At 42.6% G+C, this 27,935-nt stretch overlaps 2 protein-coding genes and 1 long non-coding RNA gene across 7 annotated transcripts; 2 read left to right on the forward strand and 1 right to left on the reverse strand.

Moving 5' to 3' along the window:
* The first annotated feature begins 2,671 nt into the window (after nucleotides 1–2,671).
* On the forward strand, nucleotides 2,672–17,586 carry si:ch211-180a12.2 (uncharacterized). 5 transcript variants are annotated; one of them, XM_070545591.1, is made up of 13 exons: nucleotides 2,672–3,256; nucleotides 8,512–8,826; nucleotides 8,915–9,208; nucleotides 9,284–9,589; nucleotides 9,711–9,821; nucleotides 11,730–11,891; nucleotides 12,124–12,438; nucleotides 12,520–12,570; nucleotides 12,651–12,905; nucleotides 12,979–13,323; nucleotides 13,402–13,674; nucleotides 13,757–14,041; nucleotides 16,796–17,586. In XM_070545591.1, exons 1-13 carry the CDS (start codon nucleotides 3,205–3,207, stop codon nucleotides 16,798–16,800), a joined length of 2,769 nt encoding a protein of 922 aa, XP_070401692.1. In that variant the 5' UTR covers nucleotides 2,672–3,204; the 3' UTR covers nucleotides 16,801–17,586. The 5 variants fall into 5 exon arrangements, with proteins under 5 accessions (XP_070401692.1, XP_054605686.2, XP_015818760.3 ...); XM_054749711.2 differs by lacking the exon at nucleotides 16,796–17,586 and adding an exon at nucleotides 14,694–16,789; XM_015963274.3 differs by lacking the exon at nucleotides 16,796–17,586 and having other exon boundaries at nucleotides 13,757–14,463.
* Nucleotides 17,587–18,726: 1,140 nt separating this feature from the next.
* si:ch211-136m16.8 (enolase-phosphatase E1) lies at nucleotides 18,727–27,934 on the forward strand. The gene is made up of 6 exons (XM_015963273.3): nucleotides 18,727–19,363; nucleotides 24,090–26,993; nucleotides 27,078–27,273; nucleotides 27,348–27,427; nucleotides 27,566–27,636; nucleotides 27,734–27,934. The coding sequence occupies exons 1-6, from the start codon at nucleotides 19,310–19,312 to the stop codon at nucleotides 27,792–27,794; spliced, it is 3,366 nt and encodes a 1,121-aa protein (XP_015818759.3). The 5' UTR covers nucleotides 18,727–19,309; the 3' UTR covers nucleotides 27,795–27,934.
* Nucleotides 23,848–25,036, reverse strand: LOC139063524 (uncharacterized). Its single transcript, XR_011516892.1, has 2 exons — nucleotides 24,909–25,036; nucleotides 23,848–24,315 (listed from the first exon to the last, which is right to left on the reverse strand). It is a non-coding gene; the product is annotated as an uncharacterized lncRNA (long non-coding RNA).
* Nucleotide 27,935: the final 1 nt, after the last annotated feature.

Below are 27,935 nucleotides of genomic sequence, written 5' to 3' on the forward strand. Positions count from 1 at the left end.
GTAACACACACTTCACACGTTTTAACAAATAAAGCCCTTGACCGCCATCAGTTGGTCCAGAACTCTGCAGCAAGGCTCCTAACTGGAGCAAACAGAAAAGCACACATCACTCCTGTTCTGATGTCTCTGCACTGGTTACCCGTTAACTTTAGAGTTCATTTTAAAGTCCTGATTATAACTTTCAATGCTCTACACAGTCAAGCTCCTCCCTATATTACTGAACTGTTAAAGCCTTATGCTCCAACCCGAGCCCTCAGGTCCACCCACCAGAACCTTCTAGAAGTTCCAAAGACCAGATATAAAAGTTGAGGTGATCACTCCTCCTAGACTGTTACACCCCAACTTTGGGATGATCTTCCTTTATCCTTACGTATCATTGACAGTCTGGACACTTTAAAAAACAGCTAAAGACCCTTTTATTTGAAGCTCCTTTTACCTAAATCTTTTATTTTTTTATTTTCAACTCAAAATTGTAATATTTCATCTGTTTATGACATTTTATACTTTTATGACTTTATTTTTTCTAATGTTAACCTGCTTCTGTTTTGAGATCATTGTGTAACGTCCAGGAAAGGTCAGTTTTCACCTACAGATTGACCTACATGCCACCGGTCATCTACAGACATAAATTCCATTCTCTAAGGTGGATTTTACATTCTAGCTTCCAACAAGCCCAGAAGGTTCTGCAGCTCTGAACACATGATATCGCATTGTCAACATCATGTTCCCTTCTCAAGGTTCTTCTCTGCCAAGCTTGTCTGCCTGTCTAGGCTGTCCTGCACAGAATAAAGGACTGAACTGTTTTAATAGTAAATAATCATATGGTCGAATGAACAATAATGGGCGATGAATAATAATAATGTTTTGATTAATCTGTGCTTAAATTAATAAAATTGATTAATCTGTGCTTGAATTACTGAAGTTGAAATTAATATTATTATGATGATCAGTAATATTTGGTTTAACAAATGAATCATTACACTCAGACACAATGCTCATTAGAGATAAATTAAAGTTAAAGTAACATCACTGCACATAGATATTTTCTTAGCCACAAATCAGAGCATCCTGTATCTGAAAGAAGGCGTGATGTTCTGAGGGTTTGTTGTTAACACCCTTTAACATGGTACGTTCCGATTGGCCAAGTAAATCATAATATGAGAAAATTAAAACAGAATCACTGAGGAGTTATTTATCATTCCAGCATTCCAGCATTCTGTGAGATTCAGCATCCTAGAAGTTGAGCTAACTCTGACTGGCCATCGGAGGAAAACTCTCTAGCCACCGCATCTCTTGCTTTCGACAAGCTAAAAGCTGCCTGCCGCTGACACAGCAAAATGGTTCCTTCAGCTATTCAGAAACAACTGCTCTAGACGCAAACTAGTTCCAACTTGTGTGCATGGCGACATCGCTGGACTGGAGCATCAGTGCTGCGGTTATTCTACAGACCCCGGTGCCCAGAGGTCATCCGACCTCCCTGACCTCCGGATCTGCGAAGAGGGTCTCCAAAGAAAGGGTGAGGTAGACACACATGATTGTGTCTGATGCCGTTTTGATAAGAACCAACTTCATAGTTTAATGCAAACCAAATTCCTTTCACACCCATAACTCAGTTCTTTTAGATACAAGGTTCTGATAAACACACACCATTCAATCACCATACTTCACATCCAATCCACGTAGATTCATCCATCACAGTAGCCTTTGTTAACGTGTCTTGTTTTTAATTGTTTAGAAAATAAATTTCTTATCTTTTATAAACGTGACTGTCTGAATTGAGACGAAGTGTGTTTGATCACTGAAAAAAAAAAGAATCCTAGAATCTTCTGATTAAACATCCAAAGACCAAGCAGGTTGATATTCTATATTTATACAGAATATCACAGCTTATTGGTCATAAGTAAAGGTAATATATTAAGCTTAAAGCAACAATATTTACCACCCTACAGTTATGGTTTTATAACTTTGTTTTATTTTGTTTTGATCTATGTGAAGCACTTTGTGATTCTATGTCTGTGATGAGTGCTATATAAAAAAAATACTTAGATAAGCTTCTTTTTTAGTTTTGTCTCAGAAATAACTGTGATAAAATAAGTTCAAATGAAATGTTATATACTTTACTTTCAGTTTCCTAACATTACTTTTGCTTCACTGTTCTGCTGTTGTTTGACCATTTGACTGCTAATCTCACTTTGATCTTAGTTTTGGAGAAACCGGTTTTCAATACACACACAAATGCTGGGTTTGTATTTCCTGAATGGTGTGTTTTAAATGAGAACATTTATTTGTTTGTTTTTTCTGAGAAAGTTCCAGGTAATGCTCAGTGGACTGATGACATATTGGAATTTTTTTATTTTATACTCAATCAGAAGATTTTTATGGGCACCGTGTCCCTTATTGTTAATGGAAGAATTGACTAAACAATCTGCTTTTTATTAACCCTTTACAGAATATTGTAACAATATCTCATCAAACCACTTCTGGCCTCAAAACATTCAGATGAAGTATTAAGATTAGAGCTTTAAATGGATACTTTGCAACTTTTCATATTTTTAAATAATTTTCTTGCTAAAGTGACCCTTTACAGGCTTAATGAAAGGCCACCCAGCTCCTATTGCCTCTTCCGGCCAGAATATTCTACTAGCAAGTTCAGAGTGCCGGTCCGGTCTGTTCGGGTCTTGAGCCGGAGTTTGCTTCCAGCACGTTTCCTACATGTTTTAGATCATGAACACATCTGATTTGTTTAACTTAGTGATGAACCACTCCTGTGTCTAATTATTTATTGTTATAATTGGATTTTTTTAATGATTTTTTCAAAATGTAACTTTTGCCCTGACAGAAAGGAGTTTAATAGACTCGCCTGAGTGTTTGCCCACATAAGCCCAGTGGGGATTAGTCTCTCGTTTGTTCAGGGCGACACTGCACCAATGTAAAGTAGCCCCCAAAATCTTGGCCAGAGGCCTGTTTGAATTTTAAGTGGCCAGTGTTCTTATTTGTGTGTCCCTGCACTTCTACATTTTTTATTTTTCCCTTCTCACTCCTTTGGGGAACTTTTCGGAGAACACTCCAAGGGCTTTCTTTCACTCCAGTGAGGCCCAGAAACAATATTTCTTTTTTCACAACCCGCCCACTGTCACTTTGTAGCTCTATATAAGACAGCAAACGGACCGATGATAAGAACTTGGTCTCAGGACAAATCAGGCCATGGAGTGTAAAGTCCTCGTCTGCGCCGTGCTCCTGACCCTCGTAAAGCGTGGTGAGTATTGTGTTGTTGCACTCACCGGCTGCTCTCTAAGGCTGCTTTGGTATTTTTGCATTTAATCACCAGCTTTCAGGCTTTCCAGCCTGAAACTAGAAATATGCGAGTGGTTAACAGGGATAACTGGCAGGTCACGGTCCTGCGGTAAACACTGAACTTGTGTTTGTAGATTTCCATCAGATAAAAGCTAATTCAAGGAAAAGATCTGTTTATTATAATTATTATTTGTAAATTTTAAAGTTATATTAATCCCAAAAATCTGTAAAAGTTTTTCTCCAGACGTTGGCTGATTTTCTGGCCTTGTGCTTAACCATGACAGCATAATGTGTCCTTTATGCTTAAATATGGGAAAGGAAAACAAAATGAGGACAAAAGAAGAAGCAACTCTTTTAACAGCAGATGATCATCATCTGAAAGTGAAATATAGGAAAACAACTTCAGCAAAGACATGAAATGTGATCTGAAAGATGCGTCATCCCTCAAGTTGACCATATGACATTTTTTAGCTAACAGTATTTTCAGAAACACCTTTGGTTGTAAAATAGTATTTTACGTCAACATGTGAGATTCTTTGTTTTAATGTTTTTTGTATAAATGCAAACAAATTCCATCTTAATGCATAATAAACTACTGTTACTGCTAGCAAACACAAGCTAGCTATCTTATTCTTTACTCCCAGCAGAGAGCGTCTCGGCTAGTATTAGTGTTAGCATTAGCAACTCCACCACACCGCAGATCTCCTCCAGGCTTGTGTTATTTGTTGAGATAAAACATCCACGTTGCAAGTCAGTGGCGATCGCATTGTTGTTATCAAATTACCAGGAAATAAGACTCCAAACCCTGCCATCTGAAGCTCAACTGTGATGTGGACAAAGTTTGGTTCCAGGAAATGGTGCACTCATTCCTACTAGAAACTGCTACAAATTTAAAAAATGATCAAACGAGTAAACCCCTCCTTCACTCTGAAAGACCTTCAGAAAGGTTGAATAAAAACACAAGTTTAAAAATTACAAAAGAAGTATCAAAAACTAGGACTGATTAAGATTTTTTTTGTATTCTCTGTGATGAGCAGCATTTGTTGTCAGGGGATTTCCAAAGCAATCTTTTTGGTCGTCTGTTGCAGACATAGAAATGTTTTTGTTTATCATCTTGAGTATTGTTAGCTTACTTGAAATATTATTAGTTGGATCGTGACGGGCAATATAATTTCCTCATAGTGATTAATTGTACATCAAGCCGAGTTTTAAAATAAACTGTTTGACAAAAGCCGTCGTCTGATGACTCATCTCACCCCGAGCATAAATACTTGTGAGCTCTGTTGCTCTGTGTCGTAACTGAGTGTGAGAATTTGTTGTTCTGGTTACTATTTAAGCTGATTAGTGGCCTTCACTCCTCTGCCAGGCTTTATACAGCATTTAGACTGATTCTATGAGATTACTGATTTACTTCTGGGATGAAAAAAATGAATGAAACTAAAATAATTTTGATTCTTTACTGCTCACAGTGATGACATGTCTAATTAATAAACCAAATAAGTATGTTATTTACCCGTTATTTACTCGCATTTGCTTTAAATTCCTCTTTTAGATGAGAAAATAAGAGATTTTTATGTTTTTATATGTTGTAAATGATAAAGGTATGTGATGTTTAGACATGGGGCCTCAATAAAAGCAGAGATGGATCACAAGGTTTACAAACTAATGTTAAACTGATTCTTTGGTCATTTTGAAGTGTGTTGCAAATGTTTTAAATAGACACCTAGAATGAGATAGAGTCATGAACCACCTCAGTTTGAAGAAATAGAGTTGACACCCTGCAGGGATGATATGCTAATGGCTAGTCTAGTGTGTTGCTGCCATCTTGAAATAATATAAATTCCTAAATCTTCGCTGTGAATCACAGACCTTATTTATGAACTTCTACACCAAGGTTTTAGTTGTTTCCCTGCTTAAACACACTTGATTTTAGTCAGCGTGTCACGCTGACGGGCAGGAGGTTAGAACCCAAGATGCAGAACACCAGATCACTCAGACAGGAGCGGAGGTAAAAAAATAAATTCTTTATTCCTTTTAAGGTGGAGGCTTAATCCAGCAGTTGAACACACAAAAACTGAAGTTTCAAAAAACCAGGAGCAAGGACTCAGGCAAAAACACGGGAGGACACAGAACAGCACAGACAAATACAATAGACCGACAAACACAGAGTGAGAAGACAAGGCTTGTATACACAGAGAGGAGCAATTAGGGAAACAGGCAGCAGGTGTGTGGAGTGAGGGCTGGAGGGAAAGCAGGTGAATACAATTATCTAAATGGGGAACAAAACCAGAGGAGGGCAGATAAACCTAAACTATAAAAACACGGATAGCTAAACTTAGGGACTGAGGGCAAATATAAACAACCAATAACTAGAGGGGTGAGGGCTGAGGAGAATAATGGGACACAAGAGGAAAACCTGGAGTGGGAACTGGAGGGGCTGGGGAACAAAGGGACACAGAACATGACACAGCGGGTGATTAATAGGCTTCTGTAGAGCTTAAACAGGGTAACAACTAAAACATGCTGGACGGCGGCCCTCTAGGAAGGGAGTTGCACATCCATGTTCTACATCAGAGATTCCCAAAGTGTGGTGCACCCCCAGGGGTGTGCGAGCTGCCGCTAGGGGGTGCGCGAGGTGAAAAGTGTAATGGCTGCGGAGCTCAGAGAAGTCTGTCAAAAGTCACCATTAGCGTTGCCAGAAACTCATTTGTGGGTGGGCCTAAGAAAATGTAAGTGGGCCCAATAAATGTAATTGAAAACAAGTATATTTTGTTTGTGTGTGTGTGTGTGTGTGTGTGTGTGTGTGTGTGTGTGTGTGTGTGTGTGTGTGTGTGTGTGTGTGTGTGTGTGTGTGTGTGTGTGTGTGTGTGTGTGTGTGTGTGTGTCCTCCACACATGCCCTAGCTCAGGAGTCGGCAACCCGCGGCTCTGGAGCCGCATGCGGCTCTTCCATCCATCTGATGCGGCTCTCTGTGCTTGTAAAATAATGAATGGGTATTTAAATTAAATGCTTTATCTTTTACTGCATTAATTTTACATCTGTAAGCTCATTCTAAATGTAAAGATTGTCTGCGTAAACCTGAACAGGTCCAACCCGGTCTACTGTGAGACCGGGTTGACGCGTCACGCTTGTGCGTAATCATATAGGCGCTTTCTGAGCTGAAGACGATGTGAGATTCTGGGACTCTCCTCAGACGCCACATTGGAGACAGGAACAAGCACAATTCAGCCAAAGTTTCATCATCAGGGAACATTTTCTAAGTGACAAGTTTCTCTGAGAGACCGGGTTTGGAAAACTCTCGCTTCAGTGGAAGGAATCTTCCCGCATACGCTCTGGTTCTGCAACGCGCTCCAAGCCCCTCTCCACATCTTCAGCTCGCTGTGCACCTTATGTATGCGCTGACAGTGAGCTGCGCTGAGCGGTGTCCAGCTCAGATGTTCAGAAGGAAATCTTTTCTTGAGTGATTTAGCTACATCTGCGATGTGCGAAACGAATAAAGTGTCAGTTTGTCTGCTTGCGTCGGGGTAATTCTTTCTATTCTTTCTCCTTCAAAATAAATGGCCAAATACGGGAACTATCCAGTCAACACAAGCCCTGCTTTTAACTGTTTTGTTTTCTTTTGAAAATTGTTGCAAATTTAACTTGATTAACACCAGACCCAGGCGCACTGCGCCGTTATCTCCGTCTCTGTAAATGAGAGAAAAACAAAATGATCGGATCCTTTTCTGACCTTCCCCACCTACAAAGTTTAATTACAACAATCAAACGTGACAGAGCTTGGATTTGTATTCTGAACAGTCTACACATGTTTTAAAAAGAAACGTATGAAAAAAGTGGCACCTGCTCAGTAAAACCACCAAGAGGGTGAAAAATATCAAAATATTGTAGGCAGAGACGGGCTACAACTTCTAGATCCACTTTATGTAAATCGTTTTATTGATTATCGTCTTATGAAAGATAACTTTGACGTACACGAGCGACCGGTACCGGCTGCTGTCACCTGTTGTGAGCAGCGCTCTGCTGACTGAGGGTAGGCCCCGCCCACAACGCCGCGGCTGCTGCGGTGTTTTCTTTACTGTGGGAAACGGGTAATAATGGCTCTTTGATAGGAACAGGTTGCCGACCCCTGGTTTAGCGTAACGTCTGATATATATATATATATATACATATATATATATATATATATATATATATATATATATATATATATATATATAGCCATGCCCTGATGTGGGGCTAGGGGGTGCGTCAACATGGTCGGGACATAGAAGGGAATGCGCGGATAAATAAGTTTGGGAGCCACTGTTCTACATCATCATCAGTTTTACATTAAAGGATTATTTTGACCAGAATATCCCTGAGGGTCGTGACCCCTGGATGCACTGGAGGTTCCATGTTTTGCTGATTTTAATGATTGTGGTGAAACTCAAGAAATTCAAATATGGTGCAAAAGTTAGTGTATTTCAAAATTCATCTTTAAAGGTGAAACTAATATATGAGACAGACTCGTCACATGCAAAACCAGGTATTTCAGCCTTTACTTGTTATAACTGTGATCATTATGGCTTACAACTGATGAAAACCCCACATTCAAAATCTCAGGAAATTAGAATATTGTGAAAAGGTTCAATATTCTAGACTCAAGGTGTCACACTCTGATCAGCTGATGAATCCAGAACATCTGCAAAGGGTTCCTGAGCCTTTAGATGGTCTCTCAGTCTAAGCAGAATTACTTACATAAATGGACTTTTGCACCATATTCTCATTTTTAGAGTTTTACCAGTAAATAAGACCAGAAATCCAATTTAAAGGGAATTTCACTAAAAACTTAAGATTAATAAAATTAATTTAAACAAATCTTATTTAGAAAGGAGGCTGGATCTGTTTGAAGCAGGCTGCAATTCATGTGGCTGCAGACAGACTAGCTGTTAGCTCATCAGTCGTGAACATGAACATTAATTCCCCGGATAGAGGTCAGTCATGATTGCATTTATTTCTGTTACACAGAAAATCCCTTGGACGTTCGTGTAAACTGACAGTTTTTCATTTGCAGATTTTACATTTAATTATTTCCTAATTCCTCTTTTTACTCTGAGTGAATTACTATAAAAATGTTTTTTCAGGACATTTATGCTAATGTTGCCATTAAAAAAAGAGTTTCCTATAAACAACAGTTGAGTTAAATCTGTCCTTGTTTGGTTTTATCTGTCATTCCAGTGTCTTCAGAGGACATTCAGGCCAGCCTGAATGCAAATGCATCCCTCCCCTGTAATGTCTCCATACCAGGAGACAAACTGGACGCGTCTCTGATCAAAGTCAGCTGGACTAGAGATGGCTCTGGAGTCGCCTCTTTTGGAGAAGCAGCTGCAGGAATAAAGGAAGGCTTCAGCTGGAACATGGCTGATTTCATCCATGGAGACTTTTCCCTCACTGTCCTCAGAGCCAGTCTCAGTCTGCAGGGGGTGTATGAGTGCAGCGTTAGCCTCAACGCCACAACTCTGCACACCAGTAATTTGACTTTTACTGTCGTTGGTATGTTTTACTTCTCACCTCATGGGCTGATCAGCATTTTAATTCCTAGCTTGAAGCTAAAGATGAGCCTTGTTATTCTTCTCTTCAGCTGCTCCTTCTCTGTCTGTGCCTCAGCGTTGGGTGGCGTTAGAAACAGAGAGCCAACTGGAATGCTACGCTAGTGGCTTCCACCCTCCTCCCGTCTCTTTCACCTGGACCAGAGATGGACTAGTCATTCAGCCTCCCTACCAGGTGGAAGGTGAGATGACTCCAGATGGGTCCTACACCGCCATGAGCAACCTGACTGTCTGGGCATCTAGAGAGGACCAGAATCTGACCTTTGGCTGCAGAGTGTCACATGAAGGCATCGATCAAGAGCTGGATTTCCAACTCAACATCACACGTAAGTGACGCAAGCACAGGAATCAGGTTAGACCTGGAGATGAAGCTAGAAGTATTTCCTGTTGTCTGTTCTCAGACCTTCCTACGGCCAGACTCTCTGTGGTACCATCATCCTCCAAAAGCATCCCTCTCACCCTCTACTGTGACGTGGAGAGTTTTTACCCACAGAAAGTGTCTGTGTCTTGGTTTCAAAATGGCACGTCACTCCCTGACCCTCCAGTGACTCATCAGAACCCAGATCGGACCTTCAGGACCAGGCGTTATTTCACTCTGAGCTCAGAGGAAAGGCAGAAAGGAGGGATGGTGGAGTGTGCTGTAAACCAGCCTGGAGTTGTGAGTCCCATCAGTGCTTCTGCAGATCTGGACAAGGTGGATCCTCAAGGTGCCCCCCCCCCCCCCCCCCCCCCCCACACACACACACACACAGTCACTCTATGTTTCTTATCTTCTAGATTCCCTTTTTCATCATTCTAACAGATGTTGAATGTGCTGTTTCCTGTTAGATGAGACTCCCACCCTGACTAAATCAGCAAAAGCAGCCGTGGCGATGATGTGTATATCCATAGTCCTGGTATTCCTGCTATGTTTCGGCTTTTCCTGGAGGAGAAGAGATGGTGAGTCAGAGCCTGCTGTGCACATTTCAATTTAACTTTAATAATAAAGCATTTTTTATCAAGCACACAGGACCAGAGAGCTAAAAATTGCAGCTAAACACATTTTTTGCAGGCATGAAACAGAAAAAAGGCTTCATAAAACTTAAAAAAAACATTAAATCCACCAAATCAACATCTCACTTGATAAAGGACCGGTTGTGTGACACAAAGGGATTCGGGGTTTTGAATTAAACTATTAGAAAAGTTGGCCTGCACTACCACCCCACCAAACCAAAGCTTTCAGATGATCCAGTAAAGACGCAGTTAAGTGAGTTCTGTGTAGAAGCAGTGGTGCTCCCAGAAATTCTGCGTAGGGGTGGCCAGACAAGGCCAGTGAGACATTTGGGGTGGCACACAAAATGAGTTCCTATGATAATGCTGTGATCATTCCTTCTTTTTCCATTTTTATTTTTTTTTTTCAATATAAAAATACAAAACATTTACCTCAAATTTGAGAAACAAACATGAGAAAAAAGACAAACTTTCAAACCATTTTTCTGTTTTTGCTTCAAGTTTATTTTTAGAGGAGTTAATTTATTGTGTTTCTGTCTCAACAAAAGCCTCAACACGATCTGGACTCTTGTGTGTCTCTCTCAAGGTGCTTTTATAAGACACACCATGCCGGCAAATCGGTGTAATATTACCGCAATGGTATGTCTATAAACGCGCCATGCCGGCATGACGTTATGCAAATTTTGCAGCATTCGTTCCGCCTCTCTTGGTAGTAATATTGCCGCATGAGCTCCTCGCCTCTGACGGCTAAACGCGTGTCAGCCCCACTAATCCCTTTGGAGCGACTGTGGGAGGCCCCCCCGCAAAAGAGGGTGGTCGCGTTAGTGACGTACACTGCGCGCCGAGTGCCGGCCGGAAGGGATGTAAACACAGATAAACATGGCTTCTCACTAGTATCTTTCAACCACCTACAACATGGCAAACTGGACAGATACGGAGACCATGGAGCTTTTGGCCGTGCGAGCAGACGAACAGATTAGTCGCCTTTTTACGAGGACGGTGGGAGACAGCCAGCTGTTCGACAGAGTGATGAAAACACTGGCTGAGCGGGGCGTCAAGCGGGACAAAAAGCAGGTAAGATCTGAGCTAAAGGTCCTGAAAAACAAGTTCCATCAGTCTGACGGGTCTTCCGTCTGACGCTGAATGCGCGACCCTGTACGTCACATGCGGGGGGTCGCCCAGCGACGTCCCTATATCCCGTCTTGGTTGGAGAGGTGCCTGATGGCTGTACATTCTAGCTTCAGCTTTGCTGCTATAAATGCCAAAATCCTCCCCAGGGAGCCGCGGCAAATCCCGTTTTGCAAACGCTATGGTCCTATAAAAACAGTTTCAGGGACACACACAGGGTTTAAATTGCAAGAGTGCTAAGGGGATCCTGACTCCCCCAAAGGTTGACAGCACCCCCCCCCCCCCCCCCCCCCCCCCAGCAACCTGAAAAATGCTCCAGCCCCCTCCACCCCCTTGCTCTCACTGCATTTTCACAAGGCTCCCCAGAAGCTTGCATGTAAATCAAATGTTTTGGTTTCTGTGCCTTCCCAGTGTCATATCAGGAGCCCCCATCTGGCTGCCCCACACATGAAAGCAGAAAGTAACACGCCTGCACCCTCATTTCTAAATAAAACTAAAAGAGTTTCTATCTCTTTACACTCACTCAGCTATCAGACAAAATTTTAAAAAGCATCTGTCCATCAGAGTAAAAATAATGAAAAGTAGTAAGGGTCTGTCTGTTTGCAGGAGGAGATAATGGATATCACCCTGTTTGAGTTTTTTTTTTTTTTTTTTTTTTGTTTTACTATCATCACCAGTAAGCATTGATTCTTAATCTAGTTATTTCATTTCCTCTGTCACATCACTCAGAGAAGCAAAAGTCCCTGATCGTATCCGGAGTCATCCTCCCCCCACGGGTGACTGTCGGCCAGAAGGGGAGGGTGACGGTGAGCATCGAAGGGAGGCGGGTGGATCGGGTCCAGACTTTGTGGTTTCTAAATGACACCCCCATCTCTGACACCTCGCTCACAGGTAGATGTTACTTTCTGTATCACTTCACTGATTCAGTCCCTAAACAGAATCACTATCTGTCAGACACCAGCTGAGTTTTTCTATAAAAACTCTGCTTCATAATCATTAATGAGCTTTGATCGCTTAAAAAAAAGCACAATATTTAAAAAAAAAACATGTTTTTTCCAATAAACTTACACTATTTTTTATGCTTGCATTTTGCTAACAATTTGCTACATCACCCTGCATGTAGGAGCTTCCAAATCTAACTTTAACTGCCTCTACAACCCCTTAACCACCATCCATCTGCCCTTTGGTCTAACTCTCACCTCCCCAGCTTCAGAGAAAGGTCCTCTCCTGACCTCTAGGGGTGGCATGGGATACTACAAGCTGCACACTCAGGGTCCACTGCATTCATCTGGGACGGGAACCCAACAGCTGATCTCGGCGCTCACCTTCATCCCCCAGATTTCCCTCCACAAAGGAGCTGTGTTTAAGTGTCAGGTGTCCTACATCGGGAAGGACACGTTTGTGGAGGAAAGGGTTTCGGAGAAGTTCACGATTCTGTGTGAGGACACACTTCACTTTAACATTTGACTCCTTAAGAATGATTTTCACATAAGTGACTTGTTTTTTTTTTTGTGCACAGCTCCTCCTGAGGTGTCAGAGATACAGCTGGCAGAGACGGGAAATGACCCAGGTATCACCTGCTACATTCCCAGCCTTCCCAGACATTCCTTCTAGAAAGACGTTACATCTCTGCAAATCTCTTGCTTCCAGAAGTGATCAGCATGACGGTCCGAGCGTCCCATTTCCACCCAGATGTCATCACCTTCCGCTGGTTCTGTCAGGGTGGTGAGCTCAGCCCCGTGGCCTCCCAGGCCTCATCCTCACCTCGACCCGATTTCGAAGGATTCTTTTCCGCTTTCAGCCAGTGCAAACTTCCCCGGAGCGAACTGGAAAAGGGAGCTGCAAAGGTGTGGGTCAGCGTCCACCACATTGCCCTGAAGCAGCCGGTAACTCGTGAGACCAGAGGTGTGGAAGGACGAAAGAGAAACACAGCAATGCTGAAACGTCAAACACTAACAATCCTTTCCATCCCGGACAGGATTCATCAAACGGCCCCGTGTATCTGAAGTGGTCGACGCCACCAACTCCTCAGATCAGAGCCTAACTCTGGGATGTGAAATCACTGATTTCTACCCCCCCAACATCTCAGTCACCTGGCTGAAGCTGAGAGACGGAGAGGCGGATGACAGGGAAGAGGAGGTGATGGAAGGAGAGCTGTGGGGTCCGGTGCAAACACATCCCAAACTCTTCAGGGCCACGGCCACGCTGAAGAGAAACACAGCCCACCAGGGGAAAACAGCCAGAAGAGGAGGCATGATCTGCAGAGTCCAGCACTCGTCTTTACATGAGCCAATAGAGAGAGAATGGAGAAATGGAGACACTGGTACAGAGACATATTTACAGTCAACAAGTTGTATTTTTCTATAAACTCCTGACTTTTTCTTCAACTTCCCCCTCTTAGCTGCTCCCTCCATCCCTCCATTGGTTTCTGTTTGTTGGAGCAGTGAAGGCGTTGGCGTGTTCTCTCTCTTGTTGAAGGGAGGTCACCCTAAAGCCAAACTCCTCTGGACAGCTGGGGGACCTACTTTCTCTCCGTTGGTGTCCAGTGAGACAGAGGAGATAGGAGACGATGGGCAGAGGGAGCTGAGAAGTGTGTGTGCCCTGGAGAGGTCCGCCGTGCCACCAAATCCCACAAACAAGCAGCAGGAAAGACGGAAAAACAAACGGGCAATAAGTACACAGACACACACACACACACTCACACACACACACACACACACTTTAATTAATCACGTTTAATTTGTGTTCTTCAACAGAAACAAAAGCTGCAGTCACAGACCCTGATGCTGAAGGGATAGAGTACATCGACGAAAAGGTGGATGGAGAGAATAACATCAGCAGAGATGAGGACACATCATCTGAGTCAGAGGACGAAGATGAGGAGGAAAGCGACAAGGAAAGAGAGGACAACCCAGGAGCCCTTCACATCAACAGAGTCGATCTGAGGACAGGTCCTGGAGAGAATGAGAAAGAGAAACTGAGAGTGTGTGTAGAGATCACACACCCGGCCCTCAAGCTTCCTGCGTATCGAATGTGGACAGGTGAGATTCTTTACTCTCAGGCCCAGGATGCGGGAAGTAGCGACATCTAAAACCCGGTTCACAGGATAATCATGCTGATTTCTAAATGGCCCCGGCCCTTCTGTCAATCTTGGGAATGTGCATGATTACCGTAATGACTCAAAAAAATCACAAAATTATACATTTTATGGAGCACTTTGGTCTGCTCAGAAGAACGTCGGACTGCTCTGATAATAAATCCAGGTTTTGACAGCTGTTCTTGGTCTGATTTTGGGGGACAAACAAGCATGCTTCCTGTTCAGTGTGATGTCTAGCCAATCAGAGAGTGAGCCACATGAACAGCCACAAACGTTACTTTACCTCCTCCTCTTTTGCCACCATCTACAGATGGTTTTGTTCAGCCCACTTCATGCAGCAGGATTTTTAAATAAAACTCTCCAAAGAAATGTATGTATTTTGAATGTCTGCACACAAAACCATGATTGTAGACCCAATAAAAGTTATTGTTTACATCAGGGTAACATCCACGCAAGCTGGAGCGCAAGACCCCCATCTCCAGTCATTATCCAGAGCTCTCTCTCTCTCTCTCTCTCTCTCTCTCTCTCTCTCTCTCTCTCTCTCTCTCTCTCTCTCTCTCTCTCTCTCTCTCTCTCTCTCTCTCTCTCTCTCTAAGCTTGCAGATCCATTTCAAATAGCTAACAAACTGTGGGGACAACAGTCCTCAGAAACTGCCATCTGGACTTCTCACAGCTGAAGCAATGGAGTAACCAGGTCTTGTCTACGTTTTGCGGGCTGAAGGATCACCGTGACACCGCTGGTCTTTGGAGATGTAGGGATGGTCCGATAATTCTGAAGAGGAAAGTAAACAGAAACACAAAACAAACGGAGGCTGCCCGATCCAACTACCCAATACATTTTGTGTAATGACTATAACAGGACTGTTACCGCAGGTCAAACAGAACTACACACCACACCGGTGTTGTCATTCTCACACATGTTTATGTCTGATGATCAGCAGCACAGTTCTCTCTGATGCTGCTGCCTCTGAGCCGATGATATTCCCCTGGCTCCTCGGCCCCCGCAGCCGCACACAATTATATAAAAAGAATATAAGTCATTAGATGGCTATTGCTTGTTTGTTTCTGGACATGTGGGGCAGATATTTCATTCTGTCACGAGACGTTGTCTGCCACGATGTGGGTGGTTTATTCACCAGAATTCTTTACATGACCGTTAACCCTTGTAAGGACTAACGTCTATATTTAAACACTTCCTCTCACATCATAAATGGTGTCTGTGTTTCTTTTCACAGACTTTTAGAATTACGGGATTTCACCCAGCCAATCAAAAGAGATCAAGATAGTCACAGTTCATTCCATGGCACCATTCCACCAATTAGAGTGGGACTATGATGCACCAAATACTGGTGTGTCTGCAGAACCCGAAAACTGCTGGGTCGTATCTTGTGTTTACGGTCAGATCTCTAAAACTAACAATGCTAGGTTTATGAAGCTTTCACATCACAACGTTGACAAGTTGTTAATTATAGCATAAAAGTCAAATTACCATATTTGACCATAAGTGTTGAACAAGTAAAATAAATTATGTACGTTTTCAGGTAAAATATATTGTTTTTAGACAGAATCTACATAATCATGGTTACAGTGAGAAAAAATATCATTTTTAAGATATTGTAGAGTTTTAAACTAATATTTCCTTGCATTATGACCAATAAGATGTGATATTCCATACAAATATGAAATATTAATCTGATTGATCTTTGAATGTTTAATCAGAGGATTCTAGGGTTCTTTGCTTATTCAGGGACCATAAACACACTTCGTATTAATTCAGACAGAGTCAGTATATAGTATATAAAATGAATTTAATTATTTTCCTAAACTAACAATTTATACATGACAAGATATGAAAAAGTAGATGTGATGTGGTGGATGTGAGATGTTGTGATGGAAGCTTGATGTTGTAGCAACCGTTCTTTGTATCTGAGAGAAATTGTGAAATCTGGGTGTAAAAGAATTTGTTGTTTGTTTTAAACTAGAGAGTTAGTTATTGATGAAAACCTCATCAGACACCAGTATGCAGGCTTATGGTGCCCTGGTATGAGTTGCTCCCGGAGGTCTGGAGGGTTCCGGTCAGAGTGGTGAGGTCACCGGATGTCGAAACCACAAAACTCAGAGATTAGTAGCTTCCTCTGAGTTCAGTTTCCCCGGTCATGAGATGCAACCCGGGGTCTGCGGGTTAGGTGTCCAAGGTGGATGTCTGAGTTTAAGTAGCTCTGAAAAGAGCTGTTGTGTCTGTAATCATTTGCAGCGTCGCAGAAAGGTTTTGCCTTAAGGTCGAAAGAGTTTGTTTCAAAAGAGGCTTCTTTCCCGGTTTGGCCCAATTGAGGGTCAACTGGAAACTGAATTACTCGGGAAGTAATTCTTGTTTTATTAAACTACTTTTTCATGATTTCTGGCCAAGTCTGGCAAATCAGAATTTGACACGTTTCTGAGTGTTTACCAACATCCCTCAGAAAGCCACGCCCTCCTTCAGATACAAAGATATTTTAACCTTAATATGTATCTTATTGCAATTTGTATGAGAGTAAACAATGATTAACTTGTTAAATCAAACACATACTGATTTGTGATATAAATGGATCATTGTAAGAAAAATATTCATTTTAAATTCATTGATTTAAGCACAGATTATTCAAACATTTCATTTAAACATCTTGTTCATTAATCACATGTGATTATTTAAATTATTCAGAGTGAAGAATGTTGACGTCTGGCGTTCACACAGTGAGTGCAAGAACCTTGGGTGAGAATGTTTGTTTGAATGTTTTGTCTTCATGAAATGTCAACACGCCCTGAACAGAACCTTCTGGATTTAGAAGGCCAAACAGAAAGTGGATTTATTTCTGTAGATGAAAGGTCACTATGTTGATCAATATATAGGAGAAAATTGACCCTTTTGGACGTTACAACTTTATAAAATATCCTAATAATCTAAATTAGATCAGAAATGCTATCTAAAATATTCTACAGTAATCTGTTATTTTTATATTAAATTGTTTAACAGCTGTGATATATTCTGCATTATTCTACAGTGATAAAATGTTCCAAAATTCTGAAGTGTCTTATAATTATCTATTCAAAATCCATCTTTATTTCACTTGTTTCTGTGTTTTATTTTTGGGATTTTGTTTACCAGAACAAGACCAGCGTCCATATTTGATCACTTCATTTTTATTTATTTTTCTGCATGAACAGACAACAGAAGAATGCTTTTATTATACAACAAAAACAGCAAAAGGTTGACATTTTAAACTACTTCAATGATAAGGGGTTATCCACTGCCTTTAGCGTATTTTATCAGCTGGTATCCAGTCAAATTTTACGTTTATTGTCACGTTTTTTGTTCACTTGTGCAGCCTACAGCTCTATGTGTGTTAACTTTGCTGAAAGATTTTATTTTGCCGCTATTTAGCTCCGTTTATTACCAACAGATAAACACAATGATGGTCAACGGGGAGGTGCTGGCTGTTTGCCCTCCAGTTAGTCTGGAGGCTGGGGGGTGGGCATGGGGGGTGGGCATGTGACGTCACGTTTCAAGTGGTCTGTAATTGTTCAAAGACATTTCTGCCAACAGCTGATTTTCTTCATACACTGAAGCTACATTGTAAAGATAGGAAGAAAGCAGATACAGTGAACAACAATGTTTGACCATTTTAACACACATGAGTTCTGTAGCGGCAGAGAAACACCTTAAATGTAGAAAGTGGATAGGTTTTTTTTTTTTTGGATAAAGATTCGGTATCAGTCTGCTTGTTGCTCAAGATGAGTGTTTGACCCAACAGGAGGTTTGTTCATCTTTCTGTCCTCTCTTTCAGAGCCTAATGAGGAAATTTCATCTTCTGCTTAAAAATGATTCAACAAGACCTCTTCCTTATTCGCCGTGTCTCTATATATTTATCTCTATAATAAATAAAAACTACAACATTGAACTGGATCTGATGTAATCTTTGAAGAAACTACTTTATGTCTATTTAATAATTTAGTCCTAATTTTAACACATTTTCCTGTAAATGTTTGCATTATTGATCCAGTCCAGTGGATTACTGTTGCACATTAAAGACACATTCTCATGGAGATAGGAGTTTTTTTCTGGTTAAATTGTTTCATATTAAAAGGGAGTGTGGCCTTCATTAGTTCTGTGAATGTTGAGTTAGTTCTGGTTTCAGTTTGTACTTCTGTTTTTCCTTTGCCACTTTGACCACAGGAACTTTTTTTTATTGTACAGATGTGCTGCAGAGGTGCGTTAACTCCTGTGATGCTTTCACATGCAGAGCATGTACTGAAACTATAAATAATTGAAGCTTTTTTGTTATTCTAATAACTCTGAATGTCACAGGGACCTTTATCCCTGTAGTTTTGTACTTAAATGGGAATTTATTTTGTTATTAAAAAGTATTTAAGCAATGTTTTCTTAAAGCTTAAAGTGATTTTGAAAATGTAAAAATCGGATGCAACAGAAATAAATTCATAACTCTGAGGTTTAATGGTGGCTGGTGGAGCTGAAATGACATAGACCTTAAAAATACATCTCATCTTTTTAAATCCACACTTGTTTTTCTAAACCATAAAAATGATTCATTTTCTCCAACAGCTACAGACATGTGAGAAACATTCTTCTCTGTGAAGTTGCACCAACAAAAGGAGAAGTGACTTTTGGGAAACTGTCTGAACTGCTGTCATTTATGGAGGCAAAATGTCTCAGAACTTATAAATTACTTCCAATTTTGTTACTGGAGAGCCGTTGACTTCTCCTCTAACTTCTCCAAATGTTTGCAAACTGATAAGCTCTGTGTCATAAACAGATGAAGCAAATTATCCTTTAACCAGTCACAAAGCAAGTCTTCAGAGGTCTGTGGGTGCTTTTTGTTCCATTATGTCCACTGGTGAGCAGAAAGCATTTCACATGTTGCTTCGGCATCTCATCTGACACATTTTAGTGGCTTTAGTTGTCAAAAAGATCTGTTTACATACTCAAACTGTTGCAACGTGTGTTACTCAGCTGTGTTAATCATTCTCTTCCTCATCACAACTGCAGAAAAAAATGTCAAGTCAAAAGTAGGAAGTTAACTGTCAGTTCATCTGTGTAGAGCTGTTGAGTTCAGTCCAGGGGGGAAAAGCAGCAACTGTGAGAGAATGAGCGAGACTCCCGATCAGATCGGCCACATTTAAACGGTGAGAGAATAAACGAGAAGGAAGGAGAGTGAAGATGGATCAGGAAAGCACTTTCGCCCGGGTGGAGAGGACTCTGTGGACGGTCTGGGTGAGCTGATGAATCATTTTAATCTCTAACAAAACAAAGGCTTTGGCTTCGAAAGGGTATCGTTTCTCTAGAGGCTCTCAGTGTGTTAAACACACACACACACACACACGCACACGCAAGAACACACATACATACGCATGCATACACACACACACACACAAGTACACATGCACACATTGCATGAATGTTCTCTCCTCAGACCCCTTAACTTCCTGCACACACACACACACGCACACACACACACTCACATACATACGCATGCATATACATACACACAGACTGGACCTCTCTTTGCTCAGTACATAGCTGTTCTGACCAAGTCCTCCAAACACACCCACATCACCCCGCTTCTCCTCCAGCTTCACTGGCTGCCAGTCAACTTCAGGGTTCATTTCAAGATCCTGGTTCTGGTCTATAGGGCCTTACATGGACAAGCACCATTTTACATCGGTGATCTTCTTAGTCCCTACACCCACAGCAGGTCCCTGAGGTCCAGTGATCAAAGGCTACTGGTTGTGCAACGCACCAGGCTAAAGACCAAAGGTGACAGATCATTTGCTGCTGTGGCCCCCAGACTCTGGAACTCTCTCCCCCTGAGCCTGAGATCAGTGGACTCAGCTCCTATTCAGGCTGGCTTTGGTGTGACCTTCATCACCACCCTCTCCTTATTCTGTTCTTTCTACCAATTCCACCTTTCCTGGGAACCACTGATGTCCATCTTTCTTTTCATTTTCTTTTTCCCTTCACTCACATTTTTAATCACTTTTCCCATCTTGATGATATTTTTAATCATTTTTTAAAATCTTTCTATTTTTAATTTTTGTTCTTTTGAAGCGCCTGTGAGAGGCGCTATAGAAATGATCGTTTTCTGACAGAAAGTGTGTCTCATTCTGCAAAAAAAAAACACCATTTAATTCAAATGTATTTAATTTCAAATGAAAATGTAGAATTTTGCAAAATAGGTTAATTATTGAAGGAATATCAACAATAAAGGAAATAGCGACCCAGTGCTGTTCAGTTGTTTACACATGAGCCATGAGTGGAGGACGAGACTGTTTATTTCCTGCCTTTTGGAGCTCCTGGTTAATGGATCAGGTCAGGATTATATTAGGAAACTGTGATGTTCATCTCAAAATCCTCACCTTGGGACAGCTGTAGCTCAGGAGGTAGAGCGGGCTGTCAAGTAATTGGAAGGTTGCAGGTTCGATCCCGGCTCCAACCAGAGAATGCTGTCGTTGTGTCCTTGGGTATTAAGACACTTAACCCACCTTTCCTGCTGGTGGTCGGAGGGACCGGTGGCGCAAGTGTTCGGCAGACCTCATCTCTGTCAGTGTGCCCCAGGGCAGCTGTGGCTACATCATAGCTCATCCCCACCAGTGTGTGAATGTGTGTGTGGATGGGTGGGTGACTGATTGTGTTGTGAAGGGCCTTGGGGGGTTGTAGAACCCTAAGAAGGCGCTATACAAATACAAGTCATTCACCATTTATTTTCCTATTCTGTCATTTCCACCATGTGGGTTCGGTGCAGAACCACTGGGCTGATGGGTGCTAATAGTTCTGTAACATATTCTGCTAATGGTCTGCTCTTACTGTACTATAAATAATAAGCCAACATTTACACGTGGAGCCCATTTGAGAGTGGTTGCTGGTTTCAACTTGGCGACTAGTGTATCCCAGTTGGGAAACTGATTTGGGTTCGGTCTATAAGTTAGTAAGGGGTTCTATCTGGTGCCACCTGGATTATGCTGTGAGATATGGGTGCATTGCAGCTCACCACTCCCCAGATCTGTCTCTTTTCTGTCCAAAGCCTCAGTGATTCCTGTAAAGTTGATGGGAGCTCAGTGGAAGTTTCCAATCACATGTTTGTTCCATGTCAAACCTGAGGTCTGTACTGAAAAAAACAAATAGTTTCCCATCAGATACTTTCAACTCTGCCTAAAATTGATCTCTGTTCAGAGTTCCTAGCATCAACCAGCAGTTCAGGACACAGTCAACAGAAATCTCAGGGTTAGGATCTTTATCCAAACACAAACAAAATTACGCTTTTCCAATTTCTTAAGTTTTTAAGTGGACATTTGAAGAAGCAAACCTGGCTGCAGACTTTCCCTCTGCTAAAGGCTGTCATTTTAGTCAGCACATATAAACTGATGCATCTACGTGTAATTCTGTCTCTGCAGAGATAACCGTGCATGTTCATGAGCTGGTGTGAATCCGTGTCACACCTCTATGAGAGCCCAGTTGTGTGTTTACGTGTCTAGTTGTGCGTTCTGAAACACTGAAACCACACTCTTAATTTGGCCCCTCCTAAACTGCTGCTGGAGGGTTTTTCTTTTCATTCTGACCAACATTTAGTGGTCTAGGTGACACTGTTTCTGAATCAGTAAAACCAAAGATTCTCTACTTGTTCCTACACAACCATCCAACAATTAGAATCCTCAGATGAACTTTTTATTTATTCATTTCCTGTTTGCAACAGTTTAACTTCATTTTTATTCCAGATTGTTTGATGTCTCTTAGGTGTTTCAAAAGTAGTCTGAAAAAGTCAGTGGAAAAAAACTCACTGTTTAAATGCAGGTATTATTTAAAAGAGCAATATACATGAATTTTACAGTGAAATGATCCCAGAACAGTCTATTGTCTCAGTCATGATGGATGGAAGGTTATGTTGAAACATATTTCAGTCTCAGCCGGATGGGGGGTTGTTGGTTCTTCTACTTAAAAGAAATTCAAGAGGGACGTAGTTGCTGTTTACAATCTGTTAGTCCGTGAAGCTGAAGGTTGTGGCGAGCTAATGCTGCAGCACTAGAATTTGTAATTTAACATCAGCAGGCAAAAAGCTCCAGAGTTGTTTATAGATCTGAAGCCAGTAAACAGGAGCGACCCAGAAGTTATGTCTTGTACCCTAAGAAGCCACGGCATCTTTTTGTTAAAATCGAGTGAAGCAGCCTGAGGTGGTGCTCACTCCTCATCCCTGCCATGGACCTCAAAGGATAAACCATCAACCCTGCTCAATGGTCAACTTTCCTGGTGGGGTCACCCAATAGGACAGTGGGAGGGTTAAATAACAAAAAAAAAACAATACACTATTTGCTTAATAGACAGCCAGATCTCCCTCCTAGCCTCCAGCCCCAGGAAGCCAAGCAACAACAGAGGTGCGCTAAGACCCCTAGTCTCCCTCGGCCTGCTCCAATATAGTGTTGTGTGATCATAAGGTGTATTCCATGGCGGTGGTGAGCGGGCAGCGCGGGCATCATCCGGCCTATGCCAGCTGATGCCACCGCACCACCCCACTTACACCCTCAGCCCTCGGTGTCTAAGTGCAGTTTAAAATAGGAAGTGGGCACCGGCACCCGGGAGGAGGCTGCGATATCCCCCTGCCAAGTGCCATTGAATGTGCTCACTCCCAAGGCCCTAAGTGTGTGTTTGTGTGGAATGTCGTCAGTGGAAGTGTATAAGGTGCAAATAAAATTGGGTGGGTAGGTTGCCACAGGAATGCGGAAATGGGGTCCATACCCGCACTCCCTGACTTGCCCACCCCCCAAGGTCCTATGTGCATGTTTGTGTGATGATGCGAGGGAGCAGGAGGAGAGAAATATGCGGGGATGGGGAGGAATGGCTGGTTGGGCTTAGCCCTCCAGGGAGCCAGCTCCCCTACTGGCCCCAATAGGCACCTCTGTTGTCAAACTGCCACCCAGGGCATGGAGACCCCAGCCCATCCTGCCAGGGCCCAAAGCAGCAGCATTACAGAGCCCCACGGAGTCCGAGGGCACCAACCCAGCCCCACCCCAGCAGAATATCTATGCCCATCCCTGCATTTGCACAACTTCCAGATTATATAAGACATGGGACATCCAGGTAAGGTTGGGTCCTCCCCCTCCTGGACCTCCCCCTCCCCTGTGATGGAACGGCAGAGGAGCCAAGGTCTACCTGAGGCCCCCGAACCCGGCACTGCTGCATGTTCCTGCCTTCTTCCCGGCAGCATACATGTCAGGACCCCACAGAGAGGATGGTCGGAGGTTTCGTTTGGGGACATGAGTCTTTAAAAATTTCGACAGATCAGGAGGGGCCAAATTGTGTTGTGCCTTAAAACAGATCAGTAGCATTTTAAGTTGAATCCTGTAAGTGATCGGGAGCCAGAGAAGAGCTTGTAAGACTGGTGTTACGTGATCCCTGCGCCCCCTACCTGTCAGCAAGCGAGCTGCCGCATTCTGAGCCACCTGCAAGCAGTGAATTGACAACTGCTCCAATCCATGATATCAGGTGGTGGCCACTCACCTCAGATCATGACAATGACAAGTTAATATGGAAAGCTTTTATATAACAGTCCTGTTGACATAGTTTAATGGACTGATGACTTGAAATTAAGGGATGGTGACCCTAAAGCCCAAACCTGGGCAAAACCAGAATGTGGATAAATTACTGTTTTTTAAATTAACACAGAAGAAAAATGTTTTTTTGCTAAAACATTAATGATTTAGGATAACTTTATATGTGTGTGTGTGTGTGTGTGTGTGTGTGTGTGTGTGTGTGTGTGTGTGTGTGTGTGTGTGTGTGTGTGTGTGTGTGTGTGTGTGTGTGTGTGTGTGTGTGTGTGTGTGTGTGTGTGTGTGTGTGTGTGTGTTAAATAACCTTTTGTGCTATAATAACAAAAAAATAAAATAAATTAAAAACACAACGTGTTTTCATCGTCAGAGTTTGTATAATCTGTTTTCTTTTTCTTCCACAGTGTTATTTCACCGAAGCTGTGAACAGATTCATCAGAACGCAGGAAGCTGGTCCCAGCAGCAGTGACCCGGCTGACGGTGAGCCTCCAGACTCCGAACACACACAGGACAACACAGAAGATTCCCATGGAGGAGGAATCAGTGAGGTGCAACTTCTTCCCTCCATCTCTCTGCTCAGCTCATCTGCATCAGTTGTTGCCTGGACAGTTGGCACAAGCGACTCTAAGTCTGAGGAAGGAGACACACAGAAAAGAAGAGGCCATGAGAGCAAAGGCTCTGATGGCGGTAAAGCCACCAGACAGGAACACGTCGACCAAACAGGAAATGACCGAGCACAGCTGCTGGCTATTGAAAAGGAAACAACAAATCAACTCAAACGAGAAGAAACTGAGAATGAAGAATCCTACACTAGTGAACGAGTCAAAGTGACCAGTGAAGATAACCAGGTTACAGGAGATAATGGAGATGTTCTGGATGAAGAGAAAAGTGAAGGAGTTTGCACCAGAACAGCAGAGGAGGTCCGCGTGATCACAGGGGAGGAAGGAGAAGAGGAGAATAGTGCAGAAGAGTTGAACACTTGCATGTTTCAGGTGAGCTCTGAAGCTGGATTTCAGCCTTCAATCTGTGATGGTGATGATGTCATTGTTATTAGACAAGAGGTTGGGGGTGAAGATGATCAGACAGAGGATGAGACAGCTCAGATGGAGGAAGAAGACATCAATGAGGTTGCAAACAATCAGGCGAAAGGAGAAGAGGAAAAACAGGAAAACAGCAGCAGAATGACCACAGATGGCTATGACGAGGCAACTCTATCAACTCACTGCAGCGAGGACGCCGTGCAGACAACACAAGAAAACGCAGAGAAGTTCGTAGATAAAGGAGAGAAAGTGGTGGTCACTGTTACACGCAGCACCTCTCTCTCAGATGTGAGTGCAGCAGGAACGAATCTAGATCAAATCATTGTTGATGAAGGTGAGATGGACGTGGAGAGGCTCTCCGGGAAAGTCCACAACAAAGAGAGCCGCTGGGAAAATGACTGTGCCACCTCCTTGGTTACAGTAAAACCCGAAGGACTGAAGACTGAACAGGAAGCAAGCAGAGAGTCCAAAAATATTCCCCAGGTTGCAATCGAAGGCCAGGATCCTGCGCTGAACGAAACGATTCCCAAAGCATGCGAGGAAACACAAGAGGGGGTTCCTGAGCACAACAATGAGCTCGGGTCAGATGAAAACAAAACACAAAGCTTCTTGGAGAGAGGAAATTATGGGGAAATCCGCAACAGTCAATTACCAGAAGAGGTGGAGAAGGAGGAACAGGCGAGCCTTAAAAACAGTGGCATGGGAGCAGACTATTTACTGGAGGAGGAACAAGATTTAGCTGTGGAGGAGCTCACTGGAAATCTGCACTTTGCACAAGAAACAGAGGAACCCCCCGTCGGAGTGGGAAACCTGGAGTGCAAGGAGGAAGAGGTTGAGTGTCTGGACACCTCAATGAAGACGGAGATCAAACCTTCAGACAAGGACGAGACCTGCAGCAACTCAGTAGATGAGACAAACAAAGATCTGCAAGAAGCTGCAGAACTTGGAAATAACCAAGATGAAACATCAAATTCCCTCGAGGTGAATGTAGAAATGACAGAGACACACTTCTGTCAAGAATCCATGAAATCCATCGAACCCAGCGGTGATGAGAGCTTTAGTTTAGCAAAGGAAATCCCTGATTCTGGGGTTTTGCAACTAATTGAATCTAAGTTATCTGATGACAGCGCTGTAGAAACTCAATCCGTTGGGGCTGACACTGAGGAAAGAGATTACACTGATGAAGCGGAGGAAGAAATCTGTGTTACAGGAGAGGAGCTTATAATCAGTCAGGAAGACAAAGAAACACCCCTGACTGAACAGTCGGAGTCATCTCCAAATCCTGAGGCACAGGCGACAATAACTCAACCTTCTGTCGAAACAGACCAGGAAGATAAGATCGAGACAATAACGGACACTGATGCTGTTGAGTCAGGGGCAACAGAATCCAAAGATCTTCCTGCAATGCCAGTGGAGGACACAGAACATCCATCCCAACCAGAGGAGCAGCACGACCAAGACACGAGCAGCTCAATCAGAGGACAAGAAGATGTCATCGATGAGGAAATCCTAGACTTGTGGATAGAGGCGGCAATGTCCAACGATTCCAGCCAAGAGGAAGAGCCTCAAACTGACACAATGAAAGACCAGATGGAGGAAGAGTTGTGTGAAATGTTACCAGAGGAGTCCGAGCAGATGCCTTCATCAGTCAGTTCCACAGAAACGTCTTTGTCAAATTTAGACTTTGGATTTTTGGACCAGTCTTCTGTTGATGTTCAGACCCCGAAACCTGAAGATACTGGATCACTTGAAGATGTGCGTGACACCCTGGCTACTGTGTCAGAATCAGCCAGTTCCTCTGAACTTTCAGAAGATAATTCTGAATCTCGAGCTGTCATGAAAGAGGAAACAGGGGAATCTGTAGAGTCTTTTCTGAGAGGGAAGGAGTCAGCCAGAGGGACCGAACAAATGGATTCACAGGAGGAAAATCAGCTCACTGAGAAACCTGAGACAGCAGGAGAGGAAAACTCATCTGGGACGGAGGCTGAGACGAAGGCAGGGGGGAGGGACACTGAAGAAGGAGATGAAATGTCACTGGTTGAAGGCATTGATCAAAATGAAGAAAAGATGTTTGGAATATCAGTCGAACTCCGAGTTACTGAACCCAGGCTGACTTTGTTAGAGGAGACAGCATTTTGGACAGAGCTTTGTTCTGGATCTGAGGACAAGCAGCGTTCAGAGGATGCACCAGACCACAGATGGTCCTTACCCGCACTGAGCAGAGGTCATGTGGCAGCAAGGCAGACAGCATCAGAGGATCAGAGTCAGGTATTTCATCAAATCACTCATTAAATCCAACAATAACCACCAATTACAGGTAAGGTTTGGGATCAGCTGTTTGTGTTGTTACAGCTAGACGCGCCGGTGCTGGACATCACAGTGCAGAAGTCACGCATTGCTGTCAAAAACCCCAAAGCGAGGCCCCCTAAAAACCCCCGCTCCCTGATACACAAGCCTTCAGCTGAGCCAGCTCCCTCCACTCATGTGCTGGTCAAAGATCCTCCCGCTGTGCCTTTAGGTGGATTGGGGATTGGGATCAAACTACCTGGTAGGTGACTTTTTGATGTGTCCAAAGCTTGTTTTCTTTTCTTGTTCTTGTATAACTCTTTTGTTTGTGTTTAGGGTTTGGAGCAGGTCTTCCTGTTTTAAAGAAGACTCAAACATCTGTGGAAGTTGAGAATAGCCAGGATACTCAGATACAGGTGCGACTAATAAACACCTGCTTTTTATTGTTGTTGTTGTTGTTATTATTGTTGTTGTTGTTAATATTATTATTATTGTTGTTGTTGCTGTTGTTGTTGTTGTTGTGAGACATTATATTAACAGAGTGAAATCTGCAGGAACCTGAAACGCAAACAGAAGAGAAAAGTGAGGGTGTGAAACCAAAGTGGAAGCCACCAGGACATCCAGGGTAAATAATAATAAAATAATGTTATTAATACATGTTATTCTCAACTAAATCAGGACATGTCAGCTTTTTCTAATTTTCATTTTTTATGTCTTCACAGATTTGGAATTCCACTTATGTCTGAACTTAAGACCAAACTAAAGAAAACGCCCAAAGAGTGAAAAATATTGTTTTGTTTTTTAAACAAATCCTGTAAATATTTTGATATGTTAAAAATTATTATCTTCACTTTTATTCAGCAGAGAACAATAATAAGATCTCTATCTTTTTTAATGCTTACCTTTTATAATAAAACATTATCT

The sequence above is a fragment of the Nothobranchius furzeri genome, chromosome 16, assembly GCF_043380555.1.
Source record: "Nothobranchius furzeri strain GRZ-AD chromosome 16, NfurGRZ-RIMD1, whole genome shotgun sequence".
Lineage (NCBI taxonomy): Eukaryota > Metazoa > Chordata > Actinopteri > Cyprinodontiformes > Nothobranchiidae > Nothobranchius > Nothobranchius furzeri.

Excerpts from the sequence above, each read along its gene's own strand:
- si:ch211-180a12.2 (XM_015963274.3), top strand. The coding sequence starts at position 3,205 with ATGGAGTGTAAAGTCCTCGTCTGCGCCGTGCTCCTGACCCTCGTAAAG. Across the intron at positions 12,439-12,519 it reads GGAGAAGTTCACGATTCTGT|CTCCTCCTGAGGTGTCAGAG; the intron begins GTGAGGACACAC and ends TTTTGTGCACAG. Across the intron at positions 13,675-13,756 it reads GAAAAACAAACGGGCAATAA|AAACAAAAGCTGCAGTCACA; the intron begins GTACACAGACAC and ends GTTCTTCAACAG.
- si:ch211-136m16.8 (XM_015963273.3), top strand. The coding sequence starts at position 19,310 with ATGGATCAGGAAAGCACTTTCGCCCGGGTGGAGAGGACTCTGTGGACG. Across the intron at positions 27,428-27,565 it reads GCCAGGATACTCAGATACAG|GAACCTGAAACGCAAACAGA; the intron begins GTGCGACTAATA and ends TGAAATCTGCAG. Across the intron at positions 27,637-27,733 it reads AAGCCACCAGGACATCCAGG|ATTTGGAATTCCACTTATGT; the intron begins GTAAATAATAAT and ends ATGTCTTCACAG.